An 18,881-nucleotide genomic window follows, 5' to 3' on the forward strand; every position below is an offset into this window, starting at 1 on the left:
ATTCAGGGGTTCCAGATAGGATCATTTTTCAAATAATAAAACACATAACCATCTTCCAAGTTTATATCAAAAGCCTATGAGGTTCACAATTGCTCAAATCCATATTGTATAGATCTGATTTCCTGAACATGAAAAAAGAATGATTGTAATAATAATTTGTTTCAATGAGTAGCTAAAACGGTTACTTGTTATAATTGTTCTATGATGACAAATACTTTCTTTCTAAATGTATAAATCTATTGTGTGTTTTCCTCTCAACCACACATTTAAATGTTACCTTTGATTTCTTGAATTTCTGTAGTTTTTCGAATATTACTGATTTATTTTATTGTACATGTAGTATTATCAGTGGAACAACATTAGGCTTAATTCTTACAAACCAAGTATTGTACAACAGGAAATACTTTGCTAAAGTAGTAATTCCCCTACACAGAAAAGGAAATGGGCAGGAAAGAGTGAGTACATAGAATATATAATCAAAGTAAATAGAGAAGAAATAGTTGCTGGGAAAATGTTACATGGAAGTTTAGTAATGAACTGTGAAATTGATTTACAATTAAAAGTCTATTTTGCTTTCATTGTGAGAAGTATTTTGGTTGGATATATGATTTCAAAGTTTTCCTATTGTAAGTAGAAAGCTAACTGGGTCTAAAGAATAACATAAAAAAGATAAAGTTGTCCTGAAAATGCCCTGACATTTAGCCTGAGACTAATATAGTTAAAAGTTAACATACTCAATAAAACAAATAAAAATTTGTTTGACACTCCTAATGTTAGCAATACATATGAAGGTGAAGAAATTGGTATGTTTTTGAGATGTTTTGCCCATGGCTATTAAGATACCCACACAGTCATACAGTTACCTTAATTTATCCATTTCAATTTGGTCTGCTTTCGACTGCAAGTCATAACAATACAGAAGTTAAGAAAAATGATAGTGAACCATGAAACATGATAACTAAAATATGTTAGAATACTTTAAAATCATATAAAAGGAATGGGCAAAATTTATTTGAATTTGACAAAAATAAGAGGTTAAGAACATTTAATGAAATCATTTATCTGTTTAGCAGTTATTTCAGTGAAACTGGCCAACCTCCATAATCAGATCTTGTCCAAATGTATTAAATATTGTATGAATCAGGCCAAAGTAGTTCCTCTTTGAAGAACGGTTCCAAAACTGAATTGAAGAATCAGCTTCTTGGATGAGAAGAGAAATGTTTTCAAATGAAAAAAATGAGAAAGTCCAGTTGCCTTCTTGGGAGAAAAAACACATTTAGGACCATGATGATCTAGATGATTGAGAATCTCCATGGACACAAGAGTTCCAATTTTTTTTTCATGATCAGAAGCAGAAATAAGGCAATATAAAAAAGAATGTTAAAAATCTAATTTTTGTTAGAACATGGACAGAATACTAATTATATGATCTTTTAATTAGCTACCTAAACTTTTTGTAATACATTATTAGGAAGTCCAATTAAAAAAGAAAGTAGGGATTTTGAATAATAAATTACTAAGTAAATTGTATACAGTTGGCAAGATTGATTTATGATGTGCATATCTGACTGATAAAAAATGCTACTTGTTTGAAATGTTTCATGTGAATTTCCTTTTTAGTATATGTCATGTCTGGAGATAGCATCTGTTACTGTCAAAATTTTAACTTTTTCTGGAAGGTTATTAGAAAGTGATGATTTGATGATAAATCATTTGGATGAGTTTGGCCTGCACTAATTTTTTGAGGCTACATAATATTACTAGTATCTTATATAATTAATCTTTAGATAATTTTTCCATTTTATTTTTCAAAAAATGTGGGTTTATAAGAGACTCCCATGATTCACACATCTTTCCTGCAATACCACTCCTTGCCACCTGGAGATTGTATTATATAATAAATTATTCTGCAAATATTTTTTCTGTGATATTTGAAGAAGAAGAAAAATAACAGCTCTCAAAAGAAATTAGCATGGCTGCATAAAGAACTCTCTGACAAATTGAAAGACAAAAAGGACAATTATAAAAAGTGGAAAGAGAGGCAAATAACTAAGGCAGAATATCAGCAAATAGCCCGAGCCTATAAAGATGAAGTTAGGAAAGGCTTGTAAGGCTCACAATGAACAAAGACTTGTGACAAAAGTAAAAAATAACAACGTGTTAAAAACAAGAAAAAAGTCAAGGAAACGGTGCATTGCTGGGAGAAAGTGGCAAAAAGGTGACAAGCAACAGGGAGAAAGCAGAACTACTTAACTTGTTTTTTACATCTGTCTTCACACAAAGGGAAAAAACAGTCCAACCTATCAAAAACAGCACCAAAAAAATAGATTAGGAACACAAGTTAAAATAGGGAAGAAAATAGTAAGTGAACACTTAAGTATGCAGTGGAGTACCCCAAAGCTCGGTTTTAGGCCCAGTGCTCTTCAACAACTTCATCAATGACTTGGACGAGGGGATAGATGGGAAACTCATCAAATTTGCAGATGACACCAAGCTGGCAGGAATAGCCAACACTCCAGAAAATAGGTTCAAGATACAGAAGGATCTGTATTCAGTTTTGATTGCCACGATGTAAAAAGATGTGGAGACTCTAAAAAGAGTACAGAGAAAAGCAACAGTACAGTAGGGGACTGGAGGCTAAAACATATGAAGAATGGTTGCAGGAGCTGGGTATATCTAGTTTAATGAAAAGAGGGGAGACATGATAGCAGTATTCCAATATCTCAGGGGCTGCCACAAAGAAGAGGGAGTCAAGCTATTCTTCAAAGCACCTGAGAGTAGGACAAGAAGCAATGGGTGGAAACTAATCAAGGAGAGAAGCAACTTAGAACTAAGGAGAAATTTCCTGACAGTTGGAACAATTACCGTATTTTTCAGACTATATGACACTTTTCTGTCTCCCAAAAGGGGGCGAAAAAGTCTGTGCGCCTTACAGACCGAATAGTGCCGAAGGTCCACCCACCCACCAGCCATTTTTTGACCTCTGCAAACCTTGTTTTCTGGCCTTTTTTCAGCCTTTTTCAAGCCTTTTTTTAAAAACCCATTTTCAAGGCTTTATTCAGCCTATTTTTGAGGCTTTTTTGGCCTGTTTTGGGGGCTGTTTTTGGCCCATTTTTAGGGGCTTTTTTGGCCCATTTTTGAGGATTTTGGGGCCTATTTTTGAGACTTTTTTCAGCCTATTTCTGAGGCTTTTTAGGCCCATTTTTTTCTGAAATAATGGGCTGAAAAAAGCCTCAAAAATGGCCTGAAAAAGCCTTGAAAACGGTCCCCCAAAAGCCTTGAAAACAGCCTGAAAAAAGCTCCTAAATGAGCCGCAAAAAACCCTGAAAATAGCCCCAAAAAAGTCTTGAAAACTGGCCAGAAAAAGCCCCCAAAACGGGTCAGAAAAGCCTCAAAAATGGGTCAAAAAAAGGGAGACCAAAACCTTTTTTTTCTTATTTTCCTCTTCTAAATTTAAGTGTGTCTTATAGTCAGGTGCGTCTTATAGTCCGAAAAATACAGTAATCAGTGGAACAACTTGCCTCCAGAAGTTGTCAATGCTCCAACACTGGAGGTTTTTAAGAAGACGTTGGATAACCATTTGTCTGAAGTTGTGTAGGGTTTCCTGCCTAAGCATTGAGTTGAACTAGAAGACTCTAAAGTTCCTTCCAACTCTGTTATTCTACTCTAAAGAAGATACAGATTAATATGAGAGTCCCATGAAACTTTTATTAACATAACTTTTCTGTAATATCCGTTCCACTCCCAGGCACCAGGAGTAATGCTTACTTCTATATGCTAAAAGGGCAGGAAGCCTGGGGGAAGTGAGCAAGCTGGCTGCTGCTTCTTTGTTGCTGTTATGCAGGCTTTACTGCTTTAGCCTGGAGGCCTAGTATTGTCTAGCTTTGATGTGATTTTTTTACTTGATTTACTTTATTTTTATCTACCATTTTTATTACTTTATCTATTTTATCATTTTTACTTACTCCCTCCCTGCTCCCTGCTCTGCCGGGAGGGTAGGATTCTTGCCTTACTTGTGAGGAGTTCTTTTATTATTTGCATCAGGGTTTGTTTGTTTCCTCTCGACTCCTCTCCCTCTGGATTCTGGACTCGCCTCAGAAACTAGACTTTTTGCTATATTATACAGCTCCCCCTCTGTTGCGTTATTTAACATAATGAAGTCAAGGAAAAAGACCAGATCCCTTATTGACCTGGTTCCCCAACCTCCTCTGAAGCAATCCAAGATTGAGGACTTTGCTTTAACTCGACCTCCCTGTTTGGAAACTCTAGCTCCCTTTTATCTGATTGCTGCTGGTCGTCGTGATCCTCCGTTGGCTGAGGGTGTCGTCCCCTGAGTTGAGAACTAAGGCTCTCCAAAAACTCCGGTCCCCACTCAACTTTTAAATGAGCCTACCCTTATTGAACTTTTGGCCCAGCAATGTTTCTTCGTTGCAGAAACAACAGTGAGCATACAGTCACAGCTTGATAAAATAATAAGTACCTTAGACTGCCTAGTTTTGTGGGTTATCGGTGGTTAACTGGATTGACTGCTCGGCAGCCTGATGCAATGACAGGGCCCTCCGTCGGGCCCTAGCGAAAGTACTGGTCGGTGTGGCCCTGCCAGTGGGTCGAACTCCACACCTCTGGATGCGGGCAGCCACTTGGTTTTACAGCCAAAACAGGTGGCCCTTAATATTAATCCCATTAATGGCAATTTGCCTCAATGGGGTTCAATACAGCTGGCAAAGGGCCATATACTACAGTTACTGGGGTTGACTGCTGATGATTTGAAGGAGGTTGAACTTTTATCCTCCCCTGTATATTGTACCAGAGTGTTACTCAATTTTGACAACCCCAACGTCCCTAAACTTTTCTTCAGGAGAAGATCTCTGCTAAGAGCTTTCGGCATCTTGCCAAGTAGAGTGTTCAAAGATATGTCAATTAAGCCACTTTTAAGACAACCTGTGAGCATCAGGAGATATATAGCCCCCAAAAGACCCTTAGCAGCACATATTAATGTGCCAGTTTTGAATGCCATTCCTGATACTAGTCCATTTACTAAATACTCATCCATTCCTGTAAGACTTCCTGATGGCATCCTCTCAGATGGTACCTTGGCTGTTCTTTCTACAGCCGGTCAAACCAATCCCTCTCAGCGAGGTACATCTCATCAGGAAGTTAGCCATGATTTGATCAGCTGGGAAGAAATGGCTCCAAAGGAAGCGACACCAGCCCAGGGCTTCCAAGGCTCCTTAGTGAAAAAGCCTTAGGCCAGTGCCTCTGGGATTCCATCCATCCATGAAATCGATTCATCTCTAGCAATTTCTGGAATTTGGAAGAGATACAGCTTTTCGACTCCTTTTGTGCGCTCCCACAATCAGAAAGGGCCCAAATTATAAAGTGTCTGACTGCAGTTAAATCCAAGCTTTGGAGTCTTTCACTACCTGATAAGGATCCTCTTGGACTTCAGGGAGTCCACACCGATTTATCAGAGGCAGTTCCCTCGGCCCTTTTTCCAGAATGTCCAATTCGTAAATTTGAAGATCCAGGGCTACTTCAAACCCCATCTGCTGATGTCACTGAATGCCTACCAGGTAAGCAGCCAACTAATGTTACAAGCACAAACTGGACTGCGTTCACAGCCCTACAGCCTCATGAACAAGGCTCGCCTCCCTTCCCCTCTTCCCTGCCTTTGTCTCCCAAGAGAGTGACACTTCCATCTAATAACGGGTGTATTTTTTTCGGATCTGAAGGGCTCTCTGGAAAAAATTAATTATACAGAATGACTAGCAAACCTGGCATTTCCCCCTTGCACATTTAAATGCCTCTCGTGGAACATAGCAGGTTGGGGAGAAGGTGCAGCACCACAGAATTTATCAACTATATTCAGTCATTCGATCTGGTCCTGCTTCAGGAGACCTGGGCTTGTGATAAGATATCCCTTACAGGATTTACGGCCATTTCTTTGGCTGCTACCAAACAATCTACGATGGGAAGACCTAAGGGTGGCTTAGCTTGCTTGGTCTCTACCTCTTTAAAAGTGGAGACAGTGGAGCTGCCCCCCTGTGGCTCCTTAGCTATGGCGCTCCTAATTAAGAGAGGTCGCAGCAAAATGTCAGTGTTCAATGTCTACCTTCCCCCGACGGTGAGGCAAGCCGACACTAAGGCTCAATGGGGCGAACTGGAGAGTTATATTACTTGTATTGAAACCAAATTTCCAGCCCTACACATCTTTATAGGGGGTGACTTTAATGCCTGATTGGGAGGGCAAGTTCCCCCATCGATTGAGGCACTCTACTCCCAGGAAATCTGCCAGGCCATAGGACACCAGATTTCAGCCAGGCATTCTAAGGATGAATTAACTAATTTTGTCGGCGTTCAGCTAGCCCTTTTAGCATCCCAACATAACAAAATAATCCTTAATGGGAGTACCCCAGGTGATCTAGCGGGTGACTTTACTTTCAGTTCTTCACGGGGGAGTAGTGTTATCGATTTTGTGCTGGTTTCTGAGCTACTAAGTCAGGCAGTCCATGTCTTTTTTGTGGACTGCCTCACGGAGAGCAACCACTACCCCCTGGTTACAATCATTGGGCTCTTTTCAAATAAACATCAGCCTAGGGGCCCTCAAATATTGGATCCCTATGTGGCCTCTTTTGTAAGGAGGATCAAATGGTCTTCCAAGAGTGAAAGAAAGTTCCACTCTCTTGTATCATCTCCGGAGTGTCTTAGCCTATACAATCAGGCCCTAACATGCAGTGACTCAGAGGCAATCTCGTCCTTCGAATCACTAATTAATAGTGTCCAAAGGGAGCTAGGAGCTGACTGTAGGCCAAGTGGCCCATATCATCCAAGAAGCAATCCTTGGTTTGATGAAGAATGTCTGCTGCTTAGGAAAAAGATTAGTCAGGTTTACCTGCTTTATCGTAATCGAGGGGATAAATGCCCACCTGAGGACTATTACCGCCTGAAGCGGGAGTATAAAGGATTAATTGTTAAGAAAAAGAGGGCTAAAGAAAATGAGAAGTGGGATCTACTCTCCATCCAGCAGAAGAACACTCAACTATTTTGGCAAATTGTTGCCAACTTGTTGCCTGGTCATCAAGAACTCTCTCTCTGTTATATCTCCAACAGAGATTTGGAAAACCATTTTGGGTCAATCTTCCAGGCTTCAATAGTCACGACCGGACTTGCACCGCAACTGTCCCCTGCAATTCCGGACTGGCATCCCGTGACTCACTCTGAGATTAATGAGTTTATCTCTGAACTCAAGTCAGGCAAAGTCCCTGGTCCTGATGCTATACCCCCTGATTTGTTAAAATCTAATCCTGAGTAGTGGATTCCTCTTTTAGCAACACTCTTCACCCATATTAATACCTCTGGCAGGATCCCTATCTCCTGCAGTCTAGCAATCATTGTTCCTGTTTTTAAACGAGGAAATAGGAACAACCCAGCCGATTATCGTCCTATAAGTCTGCTCTCCACCATTGGAAAATTGTATGCTAAATATCTCCAACACAGACTCCTCACCTGGGTCGAGGAATCCAACATAATTGGTGCTGAACAGATCAGATTTCAAGCGGGCTGTGCCACATTGGACCACTGTGTTGTCCTAGCGCACCTGGTTGATAAATACTTCACCATACCAGGTGGTAAACTTTTTATTGCTTTTATTGATCTAAAGGCAGCGTTTGATTCAATCCCAAGGGAATTGTTGTAGTCAAAATTGCTCAAAAGCCATTGTTAGACATCTTCTGTTCTTAATTAGATCCCTACATAATCAGACTTTTAGTCAGGTCAGGTGCAGTTTGCAGGGACAACTCTCAAATCCTATCCTGATAAAGAGCAGAGTAAGGCAGGGCTGTGTCCTGGCTCCTCTTCTGTTTAATTTATTCTTATCTGACTTGGCCTCTTACATTGGATGTACTGAGTCCCACGCCACAAAGTTGTCAACTACAAAGATCCCGCTTCTCCTTTATGCTGACGATGCGGTCCTCCTATCCCTGTCAAGGCTACTGCACTGAGAACCATTTATCCATTAATTATGACAAATCAAAAGTATTGGTGTTCTTTAGAGCCCAGAAGCTATACAACTGGGCTATTAAGTGGAATGCTGTTAAGCAGGTTTTCCATTTTAAGTATTTAGGTATCCATTTTCAGAACACCAGTGCTTGGACTAGACATCGAACTCAGGTGCTGAATTTGGCCTCCTGTAGCCATCAGCAGATTCTAAGATTTTTCTATACCCAAGGAGGCCAGTTTATTCCTTCTGCTCTGCGTATTTACAAAGCCAAAACCCTGGCCCAACCTTTTTACGGAATTCCTATATGGATATGGGGCTTCAAGGAGTGTATTGAAAGAACTCAGGCTGTTTTTTTTAGGAAACTTTTGGATCTCCCTCCCTGTGTTGGCTTTGCTTCGATGTACCTGGAATTGGACATTCGATCAGTTGAATGCATGACGTGGATTAACACCTTTAGGCGCTCTTTTTGGCAGTTCCTGGTAGCTACCTCTCCCTGGTGTTAGCTGACTCCTATACTTCTCGATGGGAGAGGGAGCTGACGAAGAAACTCCACCTGCTAGGTTTTTCGGGGGATGCCTTGGGAGACTATGGCCTTAAGGATGTCCAATCTAAGGTAGTCCAACGGCTTGTGGACATAGACTTGCAATATCTAAGAGTTAGAGCTAATAAAACCTGCTCCCCTCTGATCTTCAGCCAATTTAACAATTATAGACTGAGGACGGCCTCATATTTTTACACTTTAATCATCCCTAAGTATAGAAGAGTCTTCTCCCTTGCTCGTTTCAACATCTTGCCCTCAGCATTGCTGGACAGACGATTTAAGAGGCTCCCAATAAGTGAGCAGTTATGCCCCTGTGATAGAGCTGAGGTTGAAACTATGGAGCATGTTCTTTTATACTGCCCTATGTATAATGCAGGCAGGACTAAATTACTGTCTCTCCTAGAAACAGGTCTCTCTGGATCCAATGCTAGTAATTTGACTTTATATTGTTTAGGGGATGGCTCCTCACACATTACTTTTCAGGTTTCTAAAAATTTTTTAAAAGCTGTAACTATTAGAGGAGAACACTGTAATTCCTCTCAGCCAAGGCTTCTGATAGCCAACTGTTTATGATGTCACTTTCCCCATGTTCTTTTGTAACTATATTTGTATTTTGGTCTGTGACCGCAAATAAAAGTTGTTATTATAATAAATAACAATTATTATATATGCTGACAAAAATATCTTTGTAGCTAAATATTAACAGGTAATTAATTTCTAAGACTATTAAAAGATTCTTCAGAGAAGGCAGCTGATGTTGCAGCACAGTGGTGAGGATGAGCAGCAGCTCCATGAAGTCCCGCTGATTACTTCAGTCTGGGGCTCTATGGGGCTGAAAGTCACCCTGTAGGGGTGATGAAGGTAGAGGGGATGCTTCGGTGGTTGTGAGGAGAGCGCAGTCTCTTCGACTGATGTGAAGAAAACCCCTTGAACCGGCAGAAGAGAAGATGGCCATTAGGGCTGAACTGAAGCTGTGAAGACAGCTGAAACAGAAGAGAAGAAAGGAAACATCCTGTAACAGTGTGTTCGATCTGGGTAGGAATTTTTCTGACTTTTGCTGTGGAATTTTCCCTAAAGTACTCCCTTTGGAAAGTGGGACTCAACAGAGGTAAATAGCAGCAACTAAAGATCTGGAGCTACTGTCAGATTTGGAAAAGAAAGAAAAGAAATTGTAGCCAAAAGTAATTTTAAAAATAAAGGACAGGCTGGATTGGTTAGCTTTTCAAAATTCTGGATTATACTCTTACTACCACCTTGACTTGAAGAACTTTGGGAAATTACTGGAAAATATTTTTATTCAGAGACATTTTATTTGCAGTAAAAGCGGCTGGAATACACTAAACACCTGTAAATTGATTATACTTGGTACTTGGAGACAAACTGTGAAAACATTCAAATTTTAGAACCTTGAGGATTATAAATATGTTGAAAAGTGTGAGAGCGTGAAACAGCTTGGAGTTCTGAAACTTCTGGAGACTGTTAAGGGACTAATTAATGGAGTGATTGTGTGAACTGCTCTAATATTGGCTATCTTGGTGTGATATAACTGGGACATTGGAATTTTGACAGATTACTGAGTAAAATTTTAAATTTATTAAAATAAGGCAAAATGGGACTGCAAGGTGAAATAAATGTCTTACTAAAAGAAATATTATTGACGCTCCAAAGTACGCAGGAAATGATGATAAGGAACCATAGGGAGATAAAAGAATTGATACACGATGTACTTGTGAGATCAGAAAATACTGACCAAAAGATATTGAACATGAAATTCAGGAAACAGAAAATAAAATAGAAAGAACAAGGGACAGAGGAAAGGACAAGGGAAAATGACAAATGATACAAAAAGATAAAAAAGAGACAGTCAAAGATGAAATAGAAATGGTGAATTACATTTTAAGAAATCAAAAGTTAGAAGGGGATACACAGAAAGACTTTACTTTACTTTACTTTATTCAAATTTCTATACCGCCCTTCTCCTTTCGGACTCAGGGCGGTGAACAGCCAAGATAAAAACATCTATACAAAACATCACAGTTAAAAAATAAAGTTAAAATAATTTATAAATTTGGCCCATAATTTAAAACTTGTCAATTAAAATCAATATTAAAATTTTAAAACTAACCCTAAAATCAAGACAGACCGGCTAACTGGAAAAAATGAGTTTTTAGGGCCCGACGAAAAATCCGAAGGTCGGAGATCACTCGTATCTCTGGGGGTAGATTGTTCCATAGGGTAGGTGCCACCACAGAGAAGGCTCTCCTCCTGGGGGTCGTCAGCCGGCATTGTCTGGCCGACGGCACCCTGAGGAGGCCCTCTCTGTGGGAGCGAACTGGTCGGTGGGAGGCTATTGGTGGCAGAAGGCAGTCCCGTAAGTACCCTGGCCCTAAGCCATGGAGCGCTTTAAAGGTGATCACCAACACCTTGAAGCGCACCCGGAAGTCCACCAGAAGCCAATGCAGCTCGCGCAGGAGAGGAGTCACATGGGAGCGCCCTGTCGCTCCCATAATCGCGCAGCCGCACTTTGCACCAGTTGGAGCCTCCGGGTGCACCCCAAGGGGAGCCCCATGTAGAGAGCGTTACAATAGTCCAGACGAGAAGTGACGAGTGCTTGAGTGACCGTGCGTAGGGAGTCCCGGTCCAGAAAGGGGCGCAACTGGCGTATCAGGCGAACCTGACAAAAAGCCCCCCTGGCCACGGCTGTCATATGCCCTTCTAAAGACAGCCGCGCATCCAGGAGGACACCCAAGTTGCGGGCCCTCTCCGTGGGGGCCAATGATTCGCCCCCAATAACCAGCGATGGCGTCAGCTGGCTATACCGGGACGCCGGCAGCCACAGCCACTCGGTCTTGGAAGGGTTGAGTCGAAGCCTGTTTCTCCCCATCCAGACCCGCACGGCCTCCAGGCACTGGGACATCACTTCCAAGGCATCATTGGGATGGTCTGGGGTGGAAATGTACAGCTGAGTATCATCAGCGTACTGATGGAACTCCACCCCAAAACCACGGATGATCTCACCCAGCGGCTTCACATAAATGTTGAACAGGAGGGGCGAGAGGACCGACCCTTGCGGCACCCCACAAACAAGGCGCCTCGGGGTCAACCGCTGCCCCCCTGTCAACACGGATTGCGACCGGTCGGAGAGATAGGAGGAGAACCACCGCAAAACGGTGCCCCCCACTCCCAGTCCCTCCAGCCGGCGCAACATGATACCATGGTCGATAGTATCAAAAGCCGCTGAGAGGTCTAATAGGACCAGGATAGAGGAAGAACCCCTATCCCGGGCCGTCCAGAGATCATCCACCAACGCGACCAATGCCGTTTCCGTGCTGTACCCAGGTCTGAAGCTGGACTGGAGCGGATCCAGATAGACAGCTTCATCCAGGTACTGGGGAAGCTGTCGCGCCACCACACTCTCAACAACCTTCGCAATAAAGCGAAGGTTGGAGACTGGACGATAGTTAGCCAAAACAGCCGGATCCAGGGATGGCTTCTTGAGGAGAGGCCTCACCACCGCCTCTTTCAAGGCGGCCGGCAGGACACCCTCGCTCAAAGAAGCGTTAATAATCCCCTGGAGCCAGCCTCGTGTAACCTCCCAGGAAGCCAGCACCAACCAGGAGGGACACGGGTCCAATAAACATGTGGTTGCGTTCAGCCGCCCCAAGATCCTGTCCACGTCCTCGGGAGCCACAGGATCGAACTCCTCCCAGATAACACTCTCAAGGCCTGCCTCAGTCGTCTCGTCTGAACTAACCCAGTCGGCGGCCAAGTCTTCCCGAATCTGAGTTATTTTATCATCCAGATACTGTACAAAATCCTCAGCTCGGCCCTGCAAGGGGTCCTCCCGCGCTCCCAGATGGAGGAGGGAGCGGGTCACCCTAAACAGGGCGGCTGGGCGGTTATCTGATGACGCGATAAGAGCGGCAAAATAGCTAGATTTTGCCGCTTTTATCACCACTAGGTAGGTCTTAATATGAGACCTTACCAGTGTCAAGTCAGACTCGGAACGACTGGCCCTCCAACTGCTCTCTAGGCGTCTTTTCCGGCGCTTCATCACCCTCAGCTCCTCGGAAAACCAAGGAGCTAAGTGAGTTCGGTGCCGGGTCAGAGGCCGCAAAGGCACGACCCGATCCAAAGCCCTGGCAGCCGCACTATCCCAGGCGGCCAACAGGTCATCAGCCGAGTCATGAGCTAGAGTCTCAGGAAATAGCCCAAGCTCCATCTGGAACCTATCAGGGTCCATCAGGCGCCTGGGGCGGAACCACCTGGTCGGTTCCGCCTCCCTGCGACGGGGTACGGCGGTCAGAAAGTCAAGTCGAAGGAGCGAGTGGTCAGACCATGACAAGGGTTCAATATCTACATCCCCTATATCAAGGCCACTCAACCACTGACCAGAGATAAAAACTAAGTCCAGAGTGTGTCCCCCCATATGAGTAGGGCCATGAATTACTTCGGTCAGGTCCATGGCCGTCATGGAAGCCATGAACTCCCGAGCTACCTCAGATGTCTCACCGATGGATGGCAGGTTGAAATCCCCCATGACCACAAGTCTGGGGGTATCAGCCGCCACCTCGGCTATAACATTGAGGAGTTCGGGCAGGGTCGTTGCCACGTGGCAGGGAGCCAGGTACGTGATCAACAGACCCATCTGCACCCCACGACCCCACTTCACAAAAAGGGACTCACATCCGGCTATCTGAGGTACAGTGGTCTCCCTCGGATCAAGACCTTCTTTTAAAATGACCGCCACCCCCCCGCCCCTGCCCTGAGCTCTCGGCTGATGAAATGCACGGAAGCCTGATGGGCACATCTCCACGAGGGGAACTCCCCCCTCATGGCCCAACCAGGTCTCCGTGATACCTGCCAGGTCCGCTCCCCCCTCCTGAATAAGATCACAAATGAGGGGGGCTTTATTTACTACGGACCTGGCATTACATAACATCAGCCAGAGACTCGGGCGCTGAGACTCTAAGCAGCCTGGGGAACGGGAAGAGCTAAGGGGACCGGGGCACGCAATCGCTCGAAGATAGCGAGCACGTGCCCCCACCACATGATATGGCCCCCTGCTCCCGCCATACCTGCCCCTCCCACTCAGCGTGTTAATAGAGAAGCCCTCACTAGAGGGCATTCTAACAGTCCCCTTTCCCCCAGAGTCCGTACCCCCTACGGCACCATTAATAGCAGCCGGACTGGTCTCCAACCCCCATGGGTTTTCCCCAAAACCCACATAACCTCCCCCACCCTCAGAACCCCTTAAAAGTCTAATTAAAAAAGTCTTTAAAAAACCCCTCAATCCCCTTTTTGCGACATGCCACCTCTCGGGGTCCCAAGATCCGTCATTAAGGTGGGCCCTCGATAACATAGAGGGCCAGGCCTGCGAGAGGGGGGAATCTCGCAGCACAAGAAGCTTTGCCCTAGAATACATTTTAACACTAGAGTGATAATACAAGTTTGGCCTAGACATGGCCTAAGACACCCCTGAAGTGACGAAAAATTCATTGAAAGGTGTATTGAAGGTTCAAAAGAGTGAAGAAGCGGCAGAGTTAGAAGAAATACTTAGATGAAACACGAATGAGATAAGAAAATACAAGATCCCATGGGAGGAGTATGGGAAATGTACCAAGAAGTCAACAAGAGTTGAGATACGAAAACAGGCAAGAGATGAGGGATAAATGCAAAATACTGCTTAACGCAGGAGCTATTCCATTTATAATTAGTATAAAGATAGAAATTAGAAATGGGGAAAATATTACTTTTTAAATTTTGGAACTGTTCTATTAATGGGTATAAAATAGCAGAAGTTAGAAATCTGGATATGTAAACAAAGATGAGAAAGGCGGGGCTAGATGAATCACAAGTTGGAATTAAGATTGCTGGGAGAAATATCAACAACCTCAGATATGCAGATGATACCACTCTAATGGCAGAAAGTAAAGTGATGCGGGTAAAGGAAGAGAGTGCAAATGTTGGCTTGAAACTCAACATTAAGAAAACTAAGATCTGGCCCTCTCAATTCCTGGCAAATAGATGGGGAAGAAATGGAGATAGTGACATTTTATTTTCCTGGGCTCCAAGATCACCACAGAGGGGGGCTGCAGCCAAGAAATTAAAAGATGCTTGCTCCTGGGGAGGAAAGCTATGGCAAATCTAGACAGCATACTAAAAAGCAGAGACATCACCATCAACACTATCGTTTTCCCTGTTGCAATGTATGGCTGTGAAAGTTGGACCATAAGAAAGGCTGAGCACCAAAGATTTGAGGCCTTTGAACTATGGTGCTGGAGAAGACTCCTGCGAGTCCCTTAGACTGCAAGGCGATCAAACCGGTTAGTCCTAGAGGAGATCAACCCTGACTGCTTTTCCAATCCTGAAGACAAAACTCAAATACTTTGGCCACTTAATGAGAAGGAAGGACTCACTGGGGAAGAGCCTAATGCTGGGAACGATTTGAGGGCTGGACTCCTGGGGATAGTAGAGGACATGAAGGCCTAGAGGAACATTGTCCATGGGGTCACGATGGGTCAGACACGACTTCGCAACTAACAACAACAACGATGAAGTAATTTGTGTAATTGAATAATGAACATTGAATAATTAAGATAAGTAAACCTTATGATTAGTTGGAAGTTAATGGTTATAAATGTGATGTTTACTTGATGTTTATAATGTTTGATATTATTAATGGATTATAGATAAAATTGAACAGAGGGCCTAATTAAATAACACAAAATTTTCAACAAGGATAAGTAAAGATGAGTATTGAGGTATTGAGAATAATAGTTAAAACTACTGTGTGATAAGATTTACTATCTGTATTCAATAGAGATTGTAGAGATTGTACCCAGACGGTATACTGTTATTGTGAATATAGAAATCTTATACATAACCAAGAAAATTGTACAATAAAAATAATAATAACAGAAAAAAGAGTCTTCTCATGGCCGCTAATATGAAGAAATATATATAATTTAAACATTTTTATTTCTGTTTTTAGAAATTTGTAACTGAGAAAGCACAGTATGCCTCCTTTGTTATGATGCAGCTATATTAAAAAAGACAGCTTTTTTTACTGATTGTCTTTCTAAACCATAACATTTCTTTCATTAAAGAACAATTTATTAATTCTTTAAGGATTCATTGTGAAATGCATTGGTTGACAGTTTTGTTTGGCATTCTTTTCAAAATAAAACAATAGCATTTTTAATAATCTGCACAACAAAATCCACAGTAAATTTTGGGGCCCTCTGCTTACTAGATTTGTGACAAGCATTAAAGAGGCAATCAGTGAAGAAGTTTGGTTTCCATAGCAGTGACGATGTTATCTAAGGAGTAAGGAAGTTGCATGTATTTGCCTGGTTGTCATGACTGAGAATCTGGCTGGAACAACTTTCACAATTAGAGTGTTTCAGAAGCATTTGAAAATAGCAAATGCTAACCAGAAGCTATACATCTTCATAAATTACAATTCCAAATTACATACTGTGTAATTACATATTTAAGATTTAAGACTTTCTTTAAATGAAGTATTATGTTTTAAAATCACTGATGTTCCTAGTATTTTTGTAGTCTCAATCAGATCTATTGTTTATAAGGATATTTAACAAAATTTTTAATCTGTTTTTGATAAATTCTTGGATTCCTGATACTGCTCCAGACTTCTGGAAGTTCTGTTGCCTGATTGTTTGCTAATGGGAGCAACCAATCCAAAAATAATAATAATAATAATCATGTAACAATGAAAATTCTAAAAATGAATGCTAAATGAGGTAGAGAAATATTGAGAAAGTTTCAGGGTTAAAAAAGGTATTTTTTTGTTTCCTGCTTAGTAACAAATACACAAAGATTTTTTTTTTCTGTATAATTTTTGATTTGATTAATGTGAAATTGTAAGTATTTCCAAATGGTCACAATTATTCTAGTTAAAGCCCTGTAGTGAAGCTCTTATCATTTTTCTTTTCAATTATAATCTGAAAGAAATCATAGGAGATAAACAATACCATCCTATTAATAGGAAAGACTTTCACTTTAGATATTTTAAGGAGTTTTATTCTGCATTTTAATGAATAAATGGACCTGCCTGTTAATAGGCTAGACTGCTGATCCATCTGACATAGACTTCTCTATTAGTTGTGCTTTATGACAGGAAGACCTTTTTTTAAAAATGGGCATTTTAATTCTATTCAAATGCACTATACATGGCCTATAAAATATCCAAATCAGAAAATACAGAAAAAGGAGAAAGAAAACAAACATAAAGAAGGTTTATTTAGCATTCATACAAAAAGACTTATAGATATCTTCCATGTTGTAAAATTTAACAGTAGGCATATATAAAATTTCAGAAAAGAGTATTACTGAGTGTAGGCTCCCATAGGAAAAGCTCCTACACAAGCAGTTTCAGGATCTCTAGGTCTACATATGCAGTAAGACTGTCCCAGTTGTCAATGCTTAACTAAATAATATAGTCAACAGCTAGTTCTCATTTAGCAACTGTCTCAGGAAGTAACCATTCACAAATATGATGATAATCAACAGTACTAAACAGTAATAAAAATAATTTACTGAGTAATGAGTACCCTTATGCTCAAATTTCTGCACCTGAAAACAAACGCTGGAATGAGAGTAACAACTGGCGTTGGTTGCTACCAGCAGTCGCAGTCGCATTCTCTCTCCTTTCCTATCTTTCATATGGTTTACTTAGGGATCATGTAACTGGAACCAATTACAGTTGCTAAATGAGGCCTAACATAAAAATTAAAATGATATTTCATGGAAGTGCATAGAAAAATTCCAGCCCTTATCTAGTTAGTTATGATCTTGTAAATTCTTACTAATTAATATGTTTGTTCAAATGATAAATATTTACTGTCTTGGAAGTTTAAAATTCATTATGTTTTGCCAGATATATGGAGTCTGGGAGTTATTCTTTACATGTTGGTATGCGGACAACCACCTTTTCAAGAAGCAAATGATAGTGAAACTTTGACTATGATAATGGATTGTAAATACACAGTACCATCTCGGGTGTCCAAAGAATGTAAAGAGTAAGTAAATGATTCTATAAAATTCCTTGTAATTAAAAGCATTATGCCAGTAATTTAAATATGGGCAGTAAATACAGTGGTGAAGACTGGGGGGAACCCAGTTCATATTTTCATTTCACCACATACAAAGTCTCTCTCTCTCTCTCTCTCTCTCTCTCTCTCTCTCTCTCTCTCTCTCTCTCTCTCTCTCTCTCTCTCTCATACACACACACACACACACACACACACACACACACACACACACACACTAATCTATATCCTCAAGATTTCTTCAAGGATCAAATGGAAGAATTGTATATACTATATTGAATTCCTTAGAGGAGAGGCAGGATATAAATGAAAAACATGTTAAAGAATGAAGTAATTTATTCCCATTCTTCAAGATATCCACATATTTATTTATGAACATACTTTTTCTTCTATTTAATAATTATGTGTTCCCTCCTTATTTTGCATTCACTATTCTATGATTGGTTCTGGTTCTAGAAGACATTGCTGATTAAAATTCTGTCATAGGATAAAATATTATTTTAAGCTTTAAAGTTATAACTATTCTGCTTTTGTATGAGAAAGTGATTTTTAATGACATAGTATGCTCATATTACATTTCCATGCCTATTTTTTAAGAATGCTTTGAAAAATTAATGAGAACATGAATTTTTCAGCAACTGTATTTATTTATTACATTTATATGCTGCCCACCTCACTTTTCAAAGCGACTATGAGTGACTTACAATTAAAACTATAAAAATAAAAATATTTAAAACATTAGATACAAAGATAAGAAATAAAAGGAAAGATCAGTAGAGTGGTGACATCTTCTCTCTCCACCAGCCACCTTCATTGTGGACTGCCCTCATCAGGGTCCCAAGACAATCAATAGAGCCAGGTTTTAACACTCTTTGGGAAGACAAAGAGTGGAGGCAGACCTTACTTCAGGTGGCAAGATATTCCAAATAACAGGGGCAGGCTCTCCTTCTACACCTCTAAAATTATTCGATCAGTGGGGCCACAGCATATCCTTTTTCTTGAATTGAGTGAAATAGGCCAATATCTCCTCAGAGAACCTAGTCCAGTAATGGCTAACCTTTTCTGGATCGAGTGCCCAAAGCACACACAGCCTCCCTGCATGCATCCTGTCCCCCTGCGCATGTGCACATGCCCCCCGCATGCCTTCCGCCCCCGTGCATGTGCGATAGAGACCCAACGATCAGCTGGCTGGCGGGAGGTGTGCGCATGCGTGGCAGAGCTGAAGTAGGGGGATGGTTTGCATGCCCACAGAGAGGGCAATGCATGC

The 18,881-nt window shown here is 41.5% G+C and overlaps 1 protein-coding gene across 2 annotated transcripts in view; it reads left to right on the forward strand.

Moving 5' to 3' along the window:
- The window catches only part of SNRK (SNF related kinase), a 64,359-nt gene that overhangs the window by 11,557 nt on the left and 33,921 nt on the right, over positions 1–18,881 (forward strand). For both annotated transcript variants that reach the window (XM_034404021.2, XM_087894230.1), the window contains one exon: positions 17,443–17,584. In XM_034404021.2, coding sequence (XP_034259912.1) covers positions 17,443–17,584 — 142 coding nt within the window. The remainder of the gene's footprint in view (positions 1–17,442; positions 17,585–18,881) is intronic.

The sequence above is a fragment of the Pantherophis guttatus genome, chromosome 4 (genome assembly GCF_059756535.1).
Source record: "Pantherophis guttatus breed Tessera chromosome 4, ASM5975653v1, whole genome shotgun sequence".
Taxonomy (NCBI): Eukaryota; Metazoa; Chordata; class Lepidosauria; order Squamata; family Colubridae; genus Pantherophis; species Pantherophis guttatus.